Source organism: Tamandua tetradactyla, chromosome 8, assembly GCF_023851605.1.
Source record: "Tamandua tetradactyla isolate mTamTet1 chromosome 8, mTamTet1.pri, whole genome shotgun sequence".
Classification (NCBI taxonomy): Eukaryota; Metazoa; Chordata; class Mammalia; order Pilosa; family Myrmecophagidae; genus Tamandua; species Tamandua tetradactyla.
In genome coordinates, this window is record NC_135334.1 from 91604098 (window position 1) to 91624156 (window position 20059).

General features: G+C 32.0%; 1 protein-coding gene across 37 annotated transcripts in view; it reads right to left on the minus strand.

Moving 5' to 3' along the window:
* The window catches only part of SOX6 (SRY-box transcription factor 6), a 602540-nt gene that overhangs the window by 235917 nt on the left and 346564 nt on the right, over window positions 1-20059 (minus strand). For all 37 annotated transcript variants that reach the window (XM_077114108.1, XM_077114106.1, XM_077114104.1 and 34 more), the window contains one exon: window positions 19269-19358. In XM_077114108.1, the coding sequence (XP_076970223.1) occupies window positions 19269-19358 (90 nt within the window). The remainder of the gene's footprint in view (window positions 1-19268; window positions 19359-20059) is intronic.

The following is a 20059-nucleotide window of genomic DNA, read 5'->3' on the forward strand; positions in this document are numbered from 1 at the left end:
TGTCCACTAGACATTATAATATAAATTTTCTACGTCTTTGCTTTCCAATATGGTAGCCACTATCCACATGTGGTTGAAATGTGGCTAGTGTGACTGAGGAACTGAATTTTAATTTTAGCTAATTTTAATTTAAATTTAAATAGCAGCATGTGGCTAGTGGTTTCCATATTGGATGGCATAGACATAGAACAGTGTAGAAAAACTTTGTTTCTATCTTGTCATAAACATTGGTCTCTAGTTGCATTGAGCAGATGTCCAGGACTGGACAGCCTCTTCCCTAAGGTCAGAGATGATGACACTTTCAAGCACCATTTCTGGTGACATAGGTCTTTCCTCCTAGGTGCTAAATCACTGGATCTCTACCATCCACTCCTTCTGTGTCTTAAATTCTGACTTCTATTTTCAACAAAGCTTGCATTTTGACTCCTATTATTTAATCCATAGGTTTGGGTGATGGGGAGCCTGATTTTATGTTCTTCATGTTCCTAACATGGATTCTTGGACATCTATGTATGATCCCTTAGAGTGACTCAGTTACTTAAATAACCATTATCCCCTGCTCCCATGCTGCCAGTGTCCCGTGCTGCCATAGACTAGTTGGCCAAAATAACATGGATTTATCGTCCCACAGTTTTAGAGGCTAGAAATCCAAAATCAAGGTGTTGGCAGGGCCATGCTTCCTCTGAAGTCTACAATCTTTTGGTTGTGGCTTGCCGGTAATCCATAACTCATTCTCCACCTCCATCACCTGGCCATCTCTATCTCCCCATCTGCTTATTACTGACTAGGTGCAAATTTCCGCTGCTTAATACAGACACTGAAATATTGGATTAAGGCCAACCCTAATCCAGTTGGCCTCATTTTAGCTAATAACATCTTCAAAGAGCCTATTTACAAATGAATTCACATTCACACAACTATTTACAAAAGAGTTTACATTCACATTCTGATTTCTCCTGGCCTTCCCTCCAAGAAATGTACCTTTTCAAATGGCAATTATTTAACAGAATTTGGCGACTTAAACCTTATAATAATAGTTCTTTGTTATGCCCCAAATTTAAAACACTTGTCATTCCATGAGTACCAGCTATTTTCTCTTGACCAAAATAGAACAAAGTTGTTTTTAAAATATCTTCAGAGATATCAAAGAAAATTGGAGTGTGAATTGATAGATTTTGAAACAATCAAATAACTACCAGATGCCACTGAGAGATATAGATTACAGGCATAATAGTAAGGGGTCATTGTAAGAGAGATGACAATCTTCCCAAAAGTAATTCTCATATTTTTTACTCAATAATTAGCCACAGTACAACTTAACATTTTCTATTCATGATTCATATATTTTTGCAGTAAATTCAGAAATATATATGCCAGTATGCTAGAAATTTAAGGACCCCAGTGACCTAGCTACTGTCCATAGTTTCCAGTGCTTATATTCTACAATTACTCTTATGACGTATCCAGGCATCCTATCAATTGTCCAATAGCCAGAGATGATTCACTGGTGAATTGCAGGTCAGATTACCCTAGAAAGTCAGAATAATCTAAAGTAATCCTTGACAGCATGTTAGAAATTCAAAATACACTAAAGGATAAGTAAAAGCTTCAACCTGAAGAAATTAAACTAATAGAAAAGGGAAAGTTTATCATGGCATAATTTAAAAACAAAAACTATAGGTATTAAAAAGTGGAAAAGATACCACAATTTTCAAAACAACAAAAAAGTAAACTTCACAGTTAACAGTATGACATATTCTCAAACAGAGGATAATAATTTTTTGTTGTTTAGTTTTGTTTTGTCTATCTTAAAAACAGCATGGGAAACTTGCAAACTGCATGAGGAAATTTGTGCCAATAATGAAGAGTAGATGCTAGCATGCCTTAAGGGAAAGAACTTAAGCTTGATTAGCATATACTCCTTGATTCAGATCCCCGCAGGGCCATTATTTTCTTGGTGGCATAGGCAAATTATTTAATTTTTTTCTGAGCCTTACTTCCTTCCTTTATAAAAGGAATATAATAATGCCCACCTCTTGGCACTGGCTTGAGGATTAAGTGAGATAAAATATACAAAAGTCCTATGACACAAAGTATTAGCGCCATAAATGTTAGTCCTTACTTTTGTCAGCACCTTCCTCCTTTGACTACTTTAAGTTTTTAAAAAGAAGAATTTTTCGTGTTTGATTGGTAGAAAACATGAAATATTATAAATCCCACACAGCCTGACATGATAGGGAAAGAGTAAGCCAAAAAAAAGATTTGCAGACTGATTGAGGTTCTACAAATGCATTCCTTCTTAAAAGCAGAGGAATGGATGAGATGAATTCTAAATATCCCTTTCCTGGGTCTGAGATTAATGTTTCAATAAGAAAGATTTTCTCATTGTCAACCACAATAAAATTATGTTCATTATAAAGGGAGAAAAGGGTTGTTGTGTTTTTTTTGGGAGGGACATCCTACTTCCAGTTTTCTTTATGAAATACAATATAGAGAATGTCCTCAGAATTCCTTCTGCAATCTTCAGTAAACTCTCCATTTCAGACTGGAAAAAGTCATAACTATTTCCTGAAGTATTTCACCTTCATTTCACTCATCACTTCTTACTCATTTCTTTCTTCATCATCCATTCAGATTCTTTCTTAGATGAGCCTTTGTACATATTTAAAAGATGGCCCAGTTACAGAGCACCATATAAAGTAGTGGTGACCCCTTCCTCCTCTCCCTAACACTAAAATTGAACAGTATGCAGAGGGATGAGTAAAAATTATTTCAGTAAAATGCTTTTCAGCATGCATCTGGGGAGGCAATCCTAACCATGATAGACATGGCTGAGAAACACACAATCAACTGTGAGGGTTAAAGAACAGTCATCATGCTTCCAGGCAAATGCCGATTGGTAGTAAACTATGGCTGGAAAAATAAAAGAGCTCCTTTCAGTAACGATTTAACAAGAAATTCAGGACTCTCAATGGATGTGAAAGCCTGTGTTTAAGCAAAACCACAGCATGGTCATGCCCATTTCATTTTCTTTAGCTTTCTTAATAAACTTCTATTTATGCTCTCTTGATGTTACCAACTTAAACTTCAGGGTCCCTGAAAAATATAGGTTTTCCCATATTTCAGCATGGAAAAATGTCGATTTATGTAGACTTCCGTAAAGCACTCTTTGTATACTTCGTTTTCTCTTGAAATCTTGCAATTGGAGTACAACTGCGTATTTGAACAGTAAAAGTGGTTTTACTAATGAGTAAAAATGTGTTCCTGGGTCTGGATAAAACTAAACTTCTTCATAAACAGCTATATATACTGGAAATTGCCATAGCTAACTTTCAAAGTAGTGAAAACCTATCTATTTATAATATGGTCAGAGGAATATATAATGCACTTTCAAATTAAAAAAAATAAAATATTCATTTAAGGTGGATGATTATAAGCCAGTTTTTAAAATGCCTTACATTTCTAAAGATCTGTAGAAGATTTTTTTTACCACTACTCTCTTAGAAATGAGCACACAGTTTCAAACCTTAAAAACCACACTGCTCCCAATAGAAAATGTTCACCAAGAATCCTTACTACTGAGGCTATGTGAAATGTATGGTCAAAGACAGGAGCAACGTGCACATGTATGGTTTTAATTCCGTCTACACTCCTGCCCTAATTCTTGTGGCCTGGACCCATTCCAGAAGCTCTGCCTAACTCTGCGGTTTGTATTTGCAATCCCCTCTCCTGATTCACTGCGTTTCTCTGATTGACAAACAGATTCAGATATGAAAACAAACAGTTACCTGCCTATAATTGGTTTCTAACAGCTGCAGTATTGTAGCACTTCTAAAATAAGGTGAAAATGCCACCTAGATAAGCTTTCTGTTCAGTTTTTTATTTGTTTCATCATTTGGAGGTCTTTACTATTCACAAAGATTCAGAAACTTTTGTTCTAATGATGATCTATACATTTTACAAACCGTACTTTATATATATATATATTTTAGCCTCCACAAATTAAATAAACACACACAGAATTTAAATTTTCTAAACTGATGTGCCTTTTAATTGAATGCAGAATAGTTTTCAAAGGAGAAGAACTGCTTTTTAAACCAATTTAATACAGAGCATAATACCTTCGTTGGTAGATTAAAGTGTTAAGACTTGAAGTGGCAACCTATTACTATATTTTTAGTAGTTTGTGTTACAACAGCGATTGAATTGTGAGGCATAGTAAACTAGTTATAATACAAACTTACTACTTATATAGTACAAACATTGCAACTTCTCCTATACACTAGAATAGGAAACTGGTACTTAGCATTTTAAAATTCCTATGGAAATCAAATGTATTTTAAGTATCAGCTCTGATTATTTAATCAGACAACTTGCATTTTGCCCTGGCTAATTTTGAAAGCTGATAATATTTTACTCATAAAAATAATTGTGCACCTGTTGTGATGGAAGCCTAGTTAAACAAATGTTAATAGGAATGTAACTCTTTGCTTTAAGCATAAAAACACAGATCTCTCCTTACTATTATATGAAGAAACATAATTTAAAGCTGTGAAATATCTTATTTTAAATCTCATCTCCTCCGTAGTCCTAGAAAAATCTTTAAAATTATTATTAAAGCATGTATAACAAATAGTTGCATGTCAACTTGAAAGGAAACTAACCCCAGATGATGTCTACCAAGCAAAATGGATGTGGAGTTCCTCCTTCCAATTTAATACCTGTGCTTTTCTCTCTTATTTTATTTCTGACCAAACCATTTTAATGATATTGGATCATTTCTGTGAAATGCGTATTTTTCCTACCAGCTTATGATCAAAGGAGAAAATAAACAGTGGGCCTACAAAAGCCTCTTGCACTCCTCTTATTTTCAGACCCTTTCAGCATTAGAGATCTTTTTCAGTACCCAAATTCCCTGGGCTTTAAAAAATGCTAGGCACTCACGGAAGAGACAGACTCAGACATTTCCTCTGTGGTTTCTGTCATTTTATACAGACTTTCTAAGAGCTACCAACTTGTGTCGCTTCAGTCCATTTCCAGGTGCAATCAACTCCTAAGTACGGAAAAGAGACTTGAGGAAAAAATCATTTGTTTGAAGTTAAACTAGCTGAACTTTGAGCTTAGTTACACACATCTCTCATTGGCTTCTGAAAGACGGTAGCCTTGTAATTGGCCCAGCCTCTTTAAGGTTATATTTAAAACATAATTTTGTTTAAAATTACCTGAACTTTGAAATCCTATCCTTTACAATGTCACGTTCATTCTAATTTTTCTTCGTTAGTGCAAAACAAGTTTACTACCAGAGATGAGAAAATCCATGCGTTTTTTAAATGAACTAAATTCTCTGTAGCTTTCTTTTTCAATAGTTTAATGCAGACATTCAAATTGAAGGGGAATCACAAATAAACTGAATAATTGCATCAAATTTCCTCAGTGCATTAACTATGCACTCAGTAGTAATTACCAACAGTAGCAACATATTTTAAAATGTAGAGAATAATGTACAATTTATGCTTATTTCAAGGGCCTTATTCATAAAAACACCATTTGGATGAAAATACACACATTTTATTAAGTGGTTAGCCTGGCTTTTTTTTTTTTAATTCAGACAAATGACCTAAATATTAAGTGTGTGGGAGGTCTAGTACCATGGGCCTGTTCTTAGTGTGACATAGATATCCCCCAAGAATTTGGTCAAGGGCTGAATGCAGATTAAGGAACCACCCAAAGCACACCCTAGCACCCAGGCTAGCCATACCTGCTGGGCAGAGAACACCTGGGCCTCTAAACACCATGGAAATTAACTACTGTACCATACATTTCTCTTCCAAGAATCAAAACTGAATATAAATATTATCACAGATCTATATTTTTAACTACATACATTTATTCCAACAAAAAAAAAAACCAATGTGAAATAGAAAATTATTAATCATGGAGTAAATTTTTAAAATATTTTCATACTATTTTGTGTTTATTGCAAATCTTATGTATTATTTTAATCATAAGAAAATTAATGCATATGTATTAAAGTCTCACCTGCCATAAACATTGTACTAAAAAATTGCATACTGAGTACATGTCCAGAAATAGCACATGTGAAAATCTTATTTTAACAGGTAGATCTATCTCTACATTTTAGCTACCACTAAAATAAATGTCAGAACTAAAATTACATGGAAAATTTCTTCAAGTTCTGGGTAGGAAAATTTGATCTGTACTTAAATAAAGTGAATTATTTGCTATTTTAAAAGTGAATCACTATTAATTACTACTAATAGAAAAGCTGGGGAGACATACAATAACCAAACTATTAGTAATAATATGATGTGAATGAAGCTGACTTGGGCTAGTTTTCAGGCAGACTTATCTTACCTGGAAAATTACTAATTATTAAGCACTAATTATCAATAAATTTTCAATGTCATTTTTGGTTAAGCAAACATTGACAACATGAACTGTACTATAAACCTGAAATTTGTAATAATACTGACTCCTTGCACTGTGAGAATTTTCTCTCAAGCTTATTTTCCTGCAATTTTACATGTATGCTAATCCAATTCAATCTAAGCAATCTTTTTTTTTTTTACATGGACAGGCACCCAGGTCCTCTGGTATGGCAGGCGGGAACTCTGCCTGCTGAGCCACCATGGCATGCCCAATCTAATCAATCTTAATCTAATTTAATCTTAACCTTAATCTAATTTAAGGTTCTAACCCAGCATTTCTCAAAGTGTATTCCATGGACCTATGGCGATGCCAGAAAACTCTTCAAGGTGTCCCTGGTGTCAATGCTGTTTTCATAACAACAGGACTTCATTGCATGTTACAGTGTTGACTTTTGTACCACTGGTGCAAATGAAATGGTGGCTAAAACTGCTGGTCCCTTAGCACTCATGAATCAAAGGCAGTGGTATCAAACTCTACTAGTAGTTATTATATTCTTCCCCACCACTTTTTTTTTTTTGCATGGGCAGGCACAGGGAATTGATTCTGGGTCTCTGGCATGGCAGGCGAGAATTCTGCCTGCTGAGCCACCATGGCCCGCCCCACCACACACTTTTAATAAAACAAAAATCAGAAAGTCCAGTTTACTTAAGAAAGGCTTTGAGGAAATAATATAAATATAAATTTTATTAAATAGTGGCTTTTAAATACACCTCTTTTTATATTCTGTATAATGAAATGAGAAGCATTCTGCTACATTTTCACTTCTACTACCTAAGTATAATCATTGTTTCAAGGAAAGTCACTTGTATGATTGAACTGTGAGATGAACTTTTACATACCTTTTTCATAAAACACCATTTGTGCTTGAAAGAACAACTATCATTGTTCAGTTTTGAATATTTGGCAGTGAACCTGTCACTTCAAGAAAAACAACCAATAATATTGGTTGCAAATTATGTAATTTGACCTGTTCAAATTATATAATTCAAAGGAAAATTTGAATTTTGGAAAGCTTGTATCTGTCACTGTCTACATGATAGTTTGCAAATACTTAGAGCCTTTTTCTGATGAGATTGGTAGCGATATTAATGAAACTGATTTTTTGGTACTTTATGAAGAAATGTGTCAACATAAGAAAGATGTGTATAACTCAGTGAAACAATATAATCTAAAAGGCCAATGCATTATATTATAAAATCATGCATAGAGTAAAAGATTCACTTGAAGTTCAAGTTAGACCAATGGATTTTAATGTAAGAATACAAAAAGTTCATAGAGAGCTGGTTTCAGATCCTACATCTCACCTAACCTTTAAGAAACAAACACCTGCAAAATTCTGTGTAGTTATAAAAGAATAATATTCACAATTATATCAAAAGGCTGTGTGGTAGTTAGATTCAGTTGTCAGCTTGGCCAGGTGAAGGTACCTAGTTCAGTTGCTGTGAACATGAGCCGATGGTATGTGAACCTCATCTGTTGCTGATTACATCTGCAGTCGGTTAGGAGGCGTGCTTGCTGCAATGTATGATGTTTGACTTAATTGGCTGGTGCTTAAATGAGAGAGCGCAATGTAGCACAGCAAAGCAGTTCAGCATACCTCATCTCAGCACTCACAGCTCAGCCTAGGCCTTTGGAGATGCAGAAAGGAATCACTTCGGGGAAACCCAAAGTGGAACCCAGAGGCCTGGAGAGAAGGCCAGTAAAGGTTACCCTGAGCCTTCCCACATAAAAAAGAACCTCAGATGAAAGTTAACTGCCTTTCCTCTGAAGAACTAACAAAATAAATCCCCTTTTATTAAAAGCCAATCCGTTTCTGGTGTGTTGCATTCTGGCAGCTAGCAAACTAGAACAGGCTGTAAGATAATCCTCCCTTTTTTAATTGGAGGCCAGATTTTCTTCATATATTTCAGTCAAAACATATCACAACAGATTGAATTTAGAAGGAGATAGTCTAGCTGTCTTCTATGAAGCAAGATATTAAAGAGAGATTTGCAAATACGTAAACACTGTCACACTTCTAACCAAATTATTCGCTTTAAGAAATAGCCATTTTCATAAAATGTCTTATGATAATATGTAGTGGTTTAATATTATTACCTTTTTAACCAGTTAATAAATATTTTTAAATTTTCCCATGTTTAAGTTCTAGTACAATAAATACCAATATCACATAAAGAAAAATTTTTCAGAGTCCTTGATATATCTTAAGAGTACGAGCTCTGAGATTAAAAAAAAGTTTGAGAATTACGGTTCTAGATTTTCAATTAATAAATATTTGCTGCTTCGAGCATTAAAATAAGCCAGTTAGTGTCTACCTATAACACATGTTGACTGCATAGATCCCAAACTACCTACTTGCTCTCTAATACTCTAAACAAAATCCAGAAGCTAAGTAGGTAATATCATCCATTCTTTGTATGAGTAAGGAAATTAATCTCTTTCACTTTTATTGCAGACTCACTTTCAGTCTATTTTTTTAACTAGTCTTTTTATTGATAAAGCAATGTATATACATCTCAAAAAAAATTCAACTTTATTCTTTATTCTCCATTACATGATCAACCTCTATTAACATTTTATTAAATATCCTTCTAGGATTTTTTTGTGTGCGCATAATTTTCTGCACAAATGGGAGAATACTCCCATACTCTAGTTATACTTTACTCAGTTTTTCTCCTTCATTCTCAATAGTTCCAGAGATTTTACCCTCAGTAAGCTAACAAATCATTCAAGTAATAAAGAAAAGCTAAGTTTAAAGGTTCTGATTTTTCCAACCATGTATACAGTCAGACTTAAATTTATGTCCTGGGAGGCACTATCACTCACACTCAGCTTTGCTCATCTCTTTATTAAGATAAGAAGATGCTACTAAAAATGGGACTAAATTCACCACCCAAATACGAAATCAGCATTCCAAGTTGTAGGAAAACTTTCTTTTAAGTTATGCAAATATATTTCACTCCTACATTCTTATCATTCTGATGTTACACTTATTCCACTACGTTCATTTCAATCTATAAGTGAGTGTTAATATATGGGTGGGTGGATGGATGGATGGATGGATGTTAATGTTCTCTTCAGTTCTGAGTTTGCATGTTAATATTGAGATATAAATAGTTTGCGTTAAAAAACTAGCCACTTTGACAGAAAACGGTTGCCCCATCAGCCTAAATCTAACAAACATCAGTAAAGATCCTGCGTGTTTTTACTAATTCCACACGGGAAGATTATAGATGTCCTGCTAGCTACCATTTCCTGGTAAGCAATCTGAATAGCTTCCAGGAAATTGCTAATGACCTTCATTTTACTTAAAATCTAAACTTTAATTAGTAATAGTTTTTCCTCTCCATTCTGGTCACCATGTTTATTTTCATCACAGCTATCAGGAAGAAAAAAGAGAAATGTTTTGGGTTTGTACAATATTAAAAGATATTCCTTTTATTTCAATATGCTATCAAATTTTCTAATACCTTTTTAATTAATCACAATTGTGTAAGAACACTCTAGATGTTTTTATTGCTAACTAACTTTGCCTAAGACTTTAAAAAATTGAATAATAGGAATATTCTATAATTGGTGACTATTTTTACATATAAGATTTCTATAATTGAGATTTTTGAAACCAGATCTGAATTTAAAGTTTTATGTTTTTATTTATAATAATTAACTACTAAAACAGAAGTTTCAGATTCTTATTCAATGAATTTAAAATATGATTATGTGGTCAATGTAATAATAAAAAAGAACAATTTTAGCCAGTGTAATATTTATAAGCAGAACTTGTTATTAAACTTCAGTATTCTTTTATGTAAACATTGATTTCACTAATTAGATCCAACTAATCTTTTCCACAGCATACCAATTTCTTTTAATCCCAACAGTTAACAATGATTCTAAATGTATCATAATACTTTAGACCTTAATCATATAGTAGGGATTTTTGCTGTTAGCTTTTGTTTGAGTTTTAATTAAGAAGTCCCTGTATCTACAACCCAAGTAGGGGGACATTTTAATTGCTTGTATGTGTATCACACAGATTTCAAAAGAAGTAAAAGATGTTTATAACAGAGTACAAAGGGAAGCTTTGAAATGTCTACATTCATGCTAAGTAGTATAATTAAAAAATTATGGGTGTTGCTGTGTTATAATGCATATATATTTATAAAACTAGCTGCTATGTGCATGTATTGTTAGCAAAAGGAGTCCGTGTGTTCTGCAATAATTACAATTGATTACAAGATGACCAAAAAATTATGTGAATAGGGCTAAGCATACTATTTAGGGGGGAATCTTAAGTTTCCACCTTAGCAAATACACTATGTGATCTAGAACAGTAATTTTTCTTCTCTGGATATCTGGCTCCCTATATGGAAAATAAGAAATCTATTTACATAATATGCAAAGCAGCTACAGCTCTAATTTTTTAAAGTTCTATGATTCTGGAAATTGTTCTGAAGTTCTATAATTCAGAGATTTATATGGAATCTAGTGACAAACATTCTCCATTATTTCATACAAACAGGAAACTGAGAAAATAGCATCTGTGCTCTCAATCTCTTTCACAAGCTGGTCTCTAGAACAATACTGTATTTCTCTTAGAAATAACAATTTAAAACTTTAAAATATATGTGAATCCTTGGGCAGGCCACAGTGGCTCACTGGCAGAGTTCTCACCTGCCATGCCAGAGACTCGGGTTTGATTCCCAGTGCCTGCCCATGTAAAAAAAAAAAGTAGCAGGTGATTTGCCTCCCAGACATTTTAAAGTTCTCCCAGATCAATAATTTGCTGAAAATTTACATATCGGAATTTGAAAAAACTAAATTATAAACAAATATACAAAGAAGAAAGCAATAGATCTTGGAAAATCACTCATTGTGATTGTTTACAGTTTAAAACGCCAGTAACCTATCTATACAAAAGGCCAAGTATCGAATAAGCTTAGGCCCTCACTATGAAAATGAACAAAGTAGGAGAGAGAGAATTGGTATTTAAGTGACACAGAACACTTATTCTGGTAAATTTACTTAATTGGTAAATAAGTGACACAGAACACTTATTCTATGGGCATACCATTAGATCCTTCTGATCCTTTGGTGATAACGCGCTACTTAAGTTACATCAAGAATAAACTTCACATTTGATCTTAAAAGATCTATCATGCACTGAAGAAAAACATGACTTTTGTGCTCCTGTGCTCTTCTCCAAAGATTTATGTTTGCAATCAAAAGTTAAAACTACCAGGTTCTCAATACTATACAGTAGCAGTTATATTAAATTCATATTTTTAAGTCAGTGTTTCTGCCCAAACAACTCGAATATTATGCTTGCATTATTTGTGTATTATTTGGTATGAAACAGTCTCTAATTTTACTTCTCTTAGTAACATTCCTAATCAAGTTACTGGAGTAATTCTTCCAATCTTTAACAGGGAGCTCTGGCAATAACATTTAGGCTTTAGAACCAAACCCATCAGAAATATTAGTTGCATAACTTCAATAAGTAATCATGTTTTGACAGTGTCTTTAAAAAACACAGGAAATCTTTTGTAGGTTTTTGCATTTAAAAGTACTTCTTTAATCACTTTTTTCCTATCAGGAAGAAATCATCGTTTCTCTAAGCTGCACGAGAATACACCTAAAAACACATGTACCTACATCTCTACATATAAATGTTGAAATAATCAACCATAAATGACCAAGAAAGAAAATACTATTTTCCTTATTTCGTCCATATCACATACTTTTTTCTCTCTCTTATTATCTGTGTGTTTAACAACACAAGCACAAATGATACTAACTTTAACAACCTACATTACTGTTTCCCTGGCGCTCTGCACAGGGACGGAATTTCACACCAAGTAAGGGATGCCAGTCACAGCGTACAGGGGCATGTGTGCAAAACCGGGAGGTTGGCTGAGACTCTCTTACATAAACCACAGAAGGTTAGACCTGTCCATTGAGACAGAGGTTGGAATTTTGATACTCTAGACATCATTTAGAATGTTGCCATTGTATTTATGAATGTACGATAATCATAACATCTTCACTCCTTTTGTTAACTTTAAACAACCAAATGCGTTATGGACTCTTTAGTAGTTCTGTCTTGCCTTGTATCCTTCTACCATCTCTCATTCAGGTACAGATCAGTATAAACACTGCTACTATTTGAGTGAAAATGTATTATCTATACTTCTTTCTATACTGCCTCACATATTTGTATATATATACGAGCAAACCTGAAGCTATTGTTTGCTTGTGTGTTGGGGTTGGGGTGGGCAAGCAGCACAGGGTCTATTTTTCCCTTGCCCTATTTTCCTATTTTGGGAAATTGCCCAAATTTCCTTTGCAAAATTTGAAGGTTCTAAAAAGGAATTTGAGTACTACTCTGTATTATACCAAGCAGTGGCTTTTAATACCAGAACTAGAACCCTACCTCCACAACTTTCTGAGTGGCCCTGAACAAGCTACTTAGTTACCTCATTCTCTTTTTTACTCATTTGTAAAATGAAAATAGTATTACCTTCTTCACTGAGTTATCATAGGGATCAATAAAATAATGTAGATGTTTTATTACACTGCTTTGTAAATAATATAATGTCCCACAAAAAGTATTTATTATATTTCTTATACACAGGAAATAGATAATGTTTTGAAGATCAACCTCATAAATTAAGAAAATATAATAAACACTTGTATTCATTTGGATAGAAACTTAGAAGGTCATAAAGGTAACATTGCAACAGAGTAGGAATACTGTATAACATTTCTGTTTAAAATTTTCTAGCACCAAATTTCCATTCATTTTATTTTATGAATTCATCCATTTATCCATCTATTAGTTCATTCAACAGATATTTACTGAATACCTACTATGTTTGAGGTACTCTCTTAGTGCAGTCCAATCATAACAATGTCAGACAGTCATAAATGTTTCTAAGTTCTTTTGTATACTAAGGATACTTTCTTTATTACCTTAACCCCCTAACACAACACAAAACAAATCTTATTCTCTTCTATCAAACAAAACTTCAAACCAGCTAACATGTCTTAGGTCAAACGTCCCCACTTCTCCACTGCTGTTCATATTAAATGTTCAAGATTCTTTACCATTCTAGTCACTTTTTGATAAATTCTAATTTGACAATAGATCTCTTAAAAATATGGTACTCCTGCTGGAAAAGAAAACTTTAGATACAATCAGAGAAAATTAAGTGTTTAACTATCTCATGTTATATTTCATTCAGGTTCTTAAATTCTTACTGATACTTGTAATGTCAGCCTTCTTTAAACACTGCTTTGACATTATTGCAATGAGTTTATGGCAGTTACAGCAATCTACTCTCAATCACTGCTGCTCCTGGGAAGGAACGAGGCTACCAATGCAAACATGGTAGCCATTGGGAAAAGGGTTGTGTCTTAAAGGATATTAGATAAGACTTAGAAGCAGACTCACTGAAAATTCTATGACTCTGTGTTTCTCAAACTTCAGCTGAATTCCAACTCCTATTGAGGGGTTTTAGAAATATTGTTCTACTACATTTAGATGTAAGAACTTTATTTAAAAGCATTGTTTTTAAAGTAAACTATAATAAGCAAATTGTTAGCTTATTGTTTCTTAATTATGTGGCAACATTAAGCTCACTGGGTTGAGGATTCATTTCTCAATAATGCTCCTATCCATTTTAGTGCCCACACTTTAATTCTCCCACTAGCACCAATCCACCGCATAACATTTTCCAATGGTAGAGGTAGAAACTATGTTTCAACTGCTTCCCAGTTTTTATTATACTCTATGATCCACATGAAAATGTAAAGTTGAGAATTATATATAAATACAGATCACTTAGAAAATATAAATATTGACTACTCATAAAATAATGACTATGATAACTCTAAAAGCATAAATTTCTGAGATGCAGCTAAAACTATTTCTAGAACATATACATGACCAAAATTGCCTTTATTATTATGTAAAAGAGGATTTTTTTAAAAATAAAGTATTGAAGTTAGAGGATATCCACAAATAAAGAAAAGGTATAAGAAAAATAAGGAAGGGAGAGGTAAAAGCAAAAGCAAAATTAATTCATTGGTATACTAGGAAACAGCAGATTTGAAAAAAATTTTTAAACTGCATTTTTGGGGGAGACAATATAATAGGCAAACCAGTGACAAGTAAAATTGAGGGACAAAAGGGAAAAACCACTACTACATAAAATTAAAAGTGGGATATAAGATATGATGGCAGCTAAATAGATGGTTTAAAAATAAGAGATACAACACACAAATCAAACTACTATATGTGAAAATTTCAATGACAAATATAATTTTCTAAGAAAAATATTTATTAACAAAACTGATTTAAAGAGAAGAAAATGCAAAATAAAATAATCTCCAATGAAAACTCTAACCCATGTTTCATGGGTGCATTCTTTCAGAATTCAAGGGATAAGTAATTAAATTGTAATTTATTTCATTCTTTACATACCTAGAAAAAGAGGAAATGCTTTCTAATTCAACTTATGAACCTTTGAACTAAACATTAACAAAAACAGTACAAATAAAGAAAAACACAAACCAATCTCATTTATGATTACAGATGCAAAAATAACTGTAACAGGAACAAATAAAATCATGTAATACTTTATCATTAATCATCAATAAATTATTTCATCAATAATTTATGATGAAAGTTTATTTCATCAATAAATTAAAAAACATAAACCAGTGAGATATGCCATGAAATAGAATGCAATTTTGTCATGAAAACTTCCAATAAACTATGGCTAGAATAGCATTTCTTAAAATGATAAAGAATATCTCACCAATATTCAACATAATATTTAATGGTGATATATTATAAACAATTCCAAAAATTAAAACAAGAAATTGCCTCCTATCACTTCTTACTTAATATAATTCTTAAAATTCTAGACAAGGCAACAGGAAAGAAAGCAGAATGAAGACTATCTCATTCACAACAGCAAACAAAAAAATATTAACTATTATGGAGAAAACATCAAAAGAAATGTGCAGATCCTGTATTTAAAAAGCAAAAATTTATCATGGGGCATAAATGAATCAAACGATTTTAAATGAAAAGACTCTGTACTGAAAACATGTTAGTTTGCCCCACAGTTTTATGTAAACTTAGTGTAATTAAAAATTGCTTTGTGATATTAACATTTTGATAAAATAAGTCTAAAATGAACTTTAAAAAAGTGTGAACACAGAAAACTTCTGAATAGGGTCTTGTAATACTTTTGAAAGATATTATAAAGCGGCAGTAATTAAAATAGCATCATATTAATAAAATTTAGAAGATCAATAGAATAGAACCAAAATCTGAGAAATGGTTCCAAATATGTAATCAGTATGTAATAAAAGATGTTACTTCAAGATAGAGGGTATAAGAAGAATTATTTAATAAATGGTACCAGGGTAAGTAGTTAACTGCTTAAGGAAAAAATAAGTTATAGCTCTAACTGATATTATACATCAAGATATATGCAGGAGGAATTAAAGGGTTAAATGTTTAAAATATAACCAAATAATTAGGAGAAAATACAGCTGAACAGTAATCTAATCACAGGGAGATGGGAGTCTTTCCACACACATTTCCAACAGAAGAACCCATAAAGAGAGAGTTGGAAATATTTGAGTACAAAACCATAAAATAAAACATATAACAAAATGTAACATGTATGATAAATAAAGGTTAATATTCAAATATAAACTAAGAGTTCTTACAAATCAGTAAGAACAAGACAACTTAAGGAAAGATGAGTAAATAACATAAGCAGGCAATTCACAAAAGAAGAGACTTTTAATAGAAAATAATCTTATGTATAACCTCTCATTCTAACTAATACTCAAAGAAATTAAAATTAGAGCTGCTTCAATATGCTGTTTTGCCCTATAAAACTGGCAAGAAATTTTTAAACTAGTAATACTTGTTATTAAGGGAACAAGAACACTTTCAGAAATTAATGGTGAGAGCACAATGCTACCTCAATGCTCAAATACTATACTTGAGTAATACTTGAATACTATACTTGAGTAATACTCAAATACTATAACCTGTTTTAAGGGGAATCTGGCAGTACAAATCAAAAGACTTTTTTCAAAGAATATACTCTTTAACCGAGGAATTCCACTTTTAGAAATATATCCAATGAAATAACCACTAATAAGATACGTTTTTTAAAAAGTTATTCATGTTCAAAGTATTCTTTATAATGACAAATGGTAAAAAAAAAAACAAAACAAATGCTGAATAAAGGGCTCAGTTAAATTATAATACCTCAGCTTTATGTAAATATTGACCAATAAAAATATTTTAGAAGATTACCTAATCAAGAGAAATTCACAATATACAAATAAGTGGGAAAAATAGATTACAAAAGAATGGTAAAAGGTTGGTTCTAATTTTATGGGAGAAAACGAATATATATATGCATTAGGAAGAATGGAAAAGAAGATATAAAAGTAAAATACAGGTAGGACTGAAGGACAATTTCATTTTCTGTTGCATACATTTCTATATTTCTTATAATAACTATGTGTAAATTTTGTAATCATAGGAAACTTTCCAGAGAAAACTTTTATTAAAGTTATGAAAAAAGAATGCTTGGGATATAATATTAAATAGTATGTATTCTTAAAGATAATATTGTTACTTTAAAATTAAAAATAAATAATGATGACTAATTTAAGTGGCTAATAATGGGACTAATTTAAGTGACTAATAATGTCTAATAATCCAGACTAAAAAATGTGTCTTGAGTTTTAGTCATGGTTGAATCAAACTGTTAGAATATTTATTTTAAATATTTATTTTCATTTTTAAATAATATATTGTATTACTCTAATATATAATGTGTATAGTGACAAAATATTAGGACATTAGATACAGTTGTGTAAAATAAATCAAAATAGAAAATTTAGTAAGAATTTTATCTTCTATGCCCATAAAATTTAGAATAGCAGACACAAATAAAATTTATATATCGCATACAGAATACTGAAAAAACATTAAAATTTTTGAAAAGCCTAATTACTCTTTTGAGCTTTCTACATTTTGAATAACTAAGACTAATGCTTTTTTAAATCTTCAATTCATACAACTAAAAATAAAGATGTAAGATGGAGGTGAGGTAGGGTGAGGATACCCTGAAGCATAAAAAACTCGATGTTGAATCATAGCATAATAAAATATTAGCTCCAACATTACCAAGAGAAAGCAAGACCCCCATCATTCATGCTGGCAAATGCTTGCCTTTGCATAAACCATTTCTATTCTCACTGTCATAAAACCAATGACTTTGGAAAAGGAAGAAAACACAGAATGACGTGCAAAGTAGCACGCACCATGTTATTGCAGCTGGATAGAGAATATGTCACTAATGACTTTCTTTCTACCCATCAGTTACAAGTTGAGTTTCTTTCTTTTTTTCCAAAATAGCAAATGGCCTTTATGAGTACAAAACAGAAGCACTGCCATTCAAAATAATGTCTAATTCCCCACTTGATTTTGACACTGTATTAGTTAATGTAATGAGTTATTAATTATTCACAGGAAAAGAGATGACTTCCTTTTTTCTTCATTTGAGTTGAACATAACATGCCTGAATACTAGGCAATTTTCTGTAATAAATTCAAAGTAACATTTTCATCAGATAGTTATTGCCAAATTTTCATCTTAAACAAGGTAATATCCACAACTAATAAGAAGATTCCACCTAAAGTTGCTTAATAAATTTGGAAAAGTAATGCAAAAAAAAAATTAGTACAAGTGAGAATGATGATTTTGTCTGTAAGGGATGACTGATAGAACTGAGTGAACGACCATGGATCCCATTCATGCTAAAAACTACCAATGTAGTATTTCAGCTCCACAGAGGAATCAAGAAGAGAGGATTTGCTTAAGTAAGTTAACTTCTTGACTGTAGGGTAGCTTAATACTGCAGTGGATTGGGATTGTACACTTAATATGTTTCAGAATAGTAACACCAATCATATAGCTTCAAAAATATGGATACTCATCTTCATCAGTGTAGAAGGTCATGAAATGTTAAATCCCATAAAATCTATTTGCATTTGAGATCAATCTACGATTGCCTGGGCATTTAAATAATAACAATGGCAACTTATGCTCATAAGTGCTTTTCTAAGTGCCAAGTACTGTTCTAAGAGTTTTAAAACATTTTAACTCTCTTAATGACCCTGTATGGTAGGTACTGCTTTTATCTCCATTTTAAAGGTGAGGAATGTGAAACAGAAAAGCTAAGTGACTGCCCAAATTCATGTATCTACTAAGTGTCAAATCTAGGATTTGAACCAAGGTAAAAGGGCTTCAGAATCCATCCATAAATCATTATGTTTATGAGTAAATATAGCATGGTCTACAACTCTTTTTTAAAGGTACTACAGTTGACTCCTTTGATCAGAATAAATGTAAATTAATGAACTGAATTCATAAATTAAGCCATTATGATTTTGAAGACCTAAGATTAACTTAATTTTCTACTCATGTGTTGATGTAACTTTTTTCATTTATATTTTTATGCTAAGTAAAATAATGAAGCAATTAATCCTATAAATTTTATGTTTATAAACTAATGCAAAGAGAGAGCAAAAAATTCATTTTTGTAAACTTTAAAGATAATGAAATTTCAAGGGCCTACTACAGATTTACCCTCTCATATATAAACAGATGTTAGAGGTAAGAATTTAGTGTTGGAGTACAGAAGATCAGCAAGTATGTTGCTATACAAAATAACATCTCTATATGGATATGTTTGATATTTTGCATATTGTACCTTTAATTTCTCCAAGAAGTTCACTGGTATTGAGTCTTTCCATTTTTTCCTTCCAATCTTTTGAAAGTAGTTTTTCCATGCAGGAGGAATCTATTAAAATACAAAAGTTAGTATTAAAATATATGCATATTTATAAATACAGGAAGCCAGTTTATGGAGAAACTGTCCCATTTGAAAAAGCACAAAACCATTTTTTGTGTGTGTTAACCTTAGAGTATAGAAAATTGCATTACTTTTTCTATTATAAAATACCATATCTAATGATCTTTTACCAGATCATTTAAACTATTGTTTTGGAAAAAAATAACAATCTTATCTTTGTACTATCGTATTAATTTTATTAAAAATTAAATCAGCATCTATCATTTCTTAGACAGATCCAACAAAAAAAAGGGGCTGTTTCCTATGGATAAAAGTTTACATGCTATTCCTTTTAATACAGGTGATTTTTTTAAGTCCAAGCAAAATTTATGTGCCATTTAAGTAACAATGACATGTTAAAGGGAGAAGTCAGTCAACCTGTAACCACTTAGTCCATTAAAATGGAATAAATACATGACAGCCTTTGTAAAATAACCATTTAAAAAACAAAGTAGGAAGAAAATAAAGCCAAAATGATCACTGTCCCCCAGTAACAAAAGCTGCTAACACTTTTCTCATATAAAAAGAGATAATTCTTATTAAAGGAAATACTTATTGAAATATTAATATTTGTCCTATTATTTTCTAATAATATGCTAGATTATAGGGGTGATTACATTATTTTTGTGAAGATTCATAAAGGTTGCAGA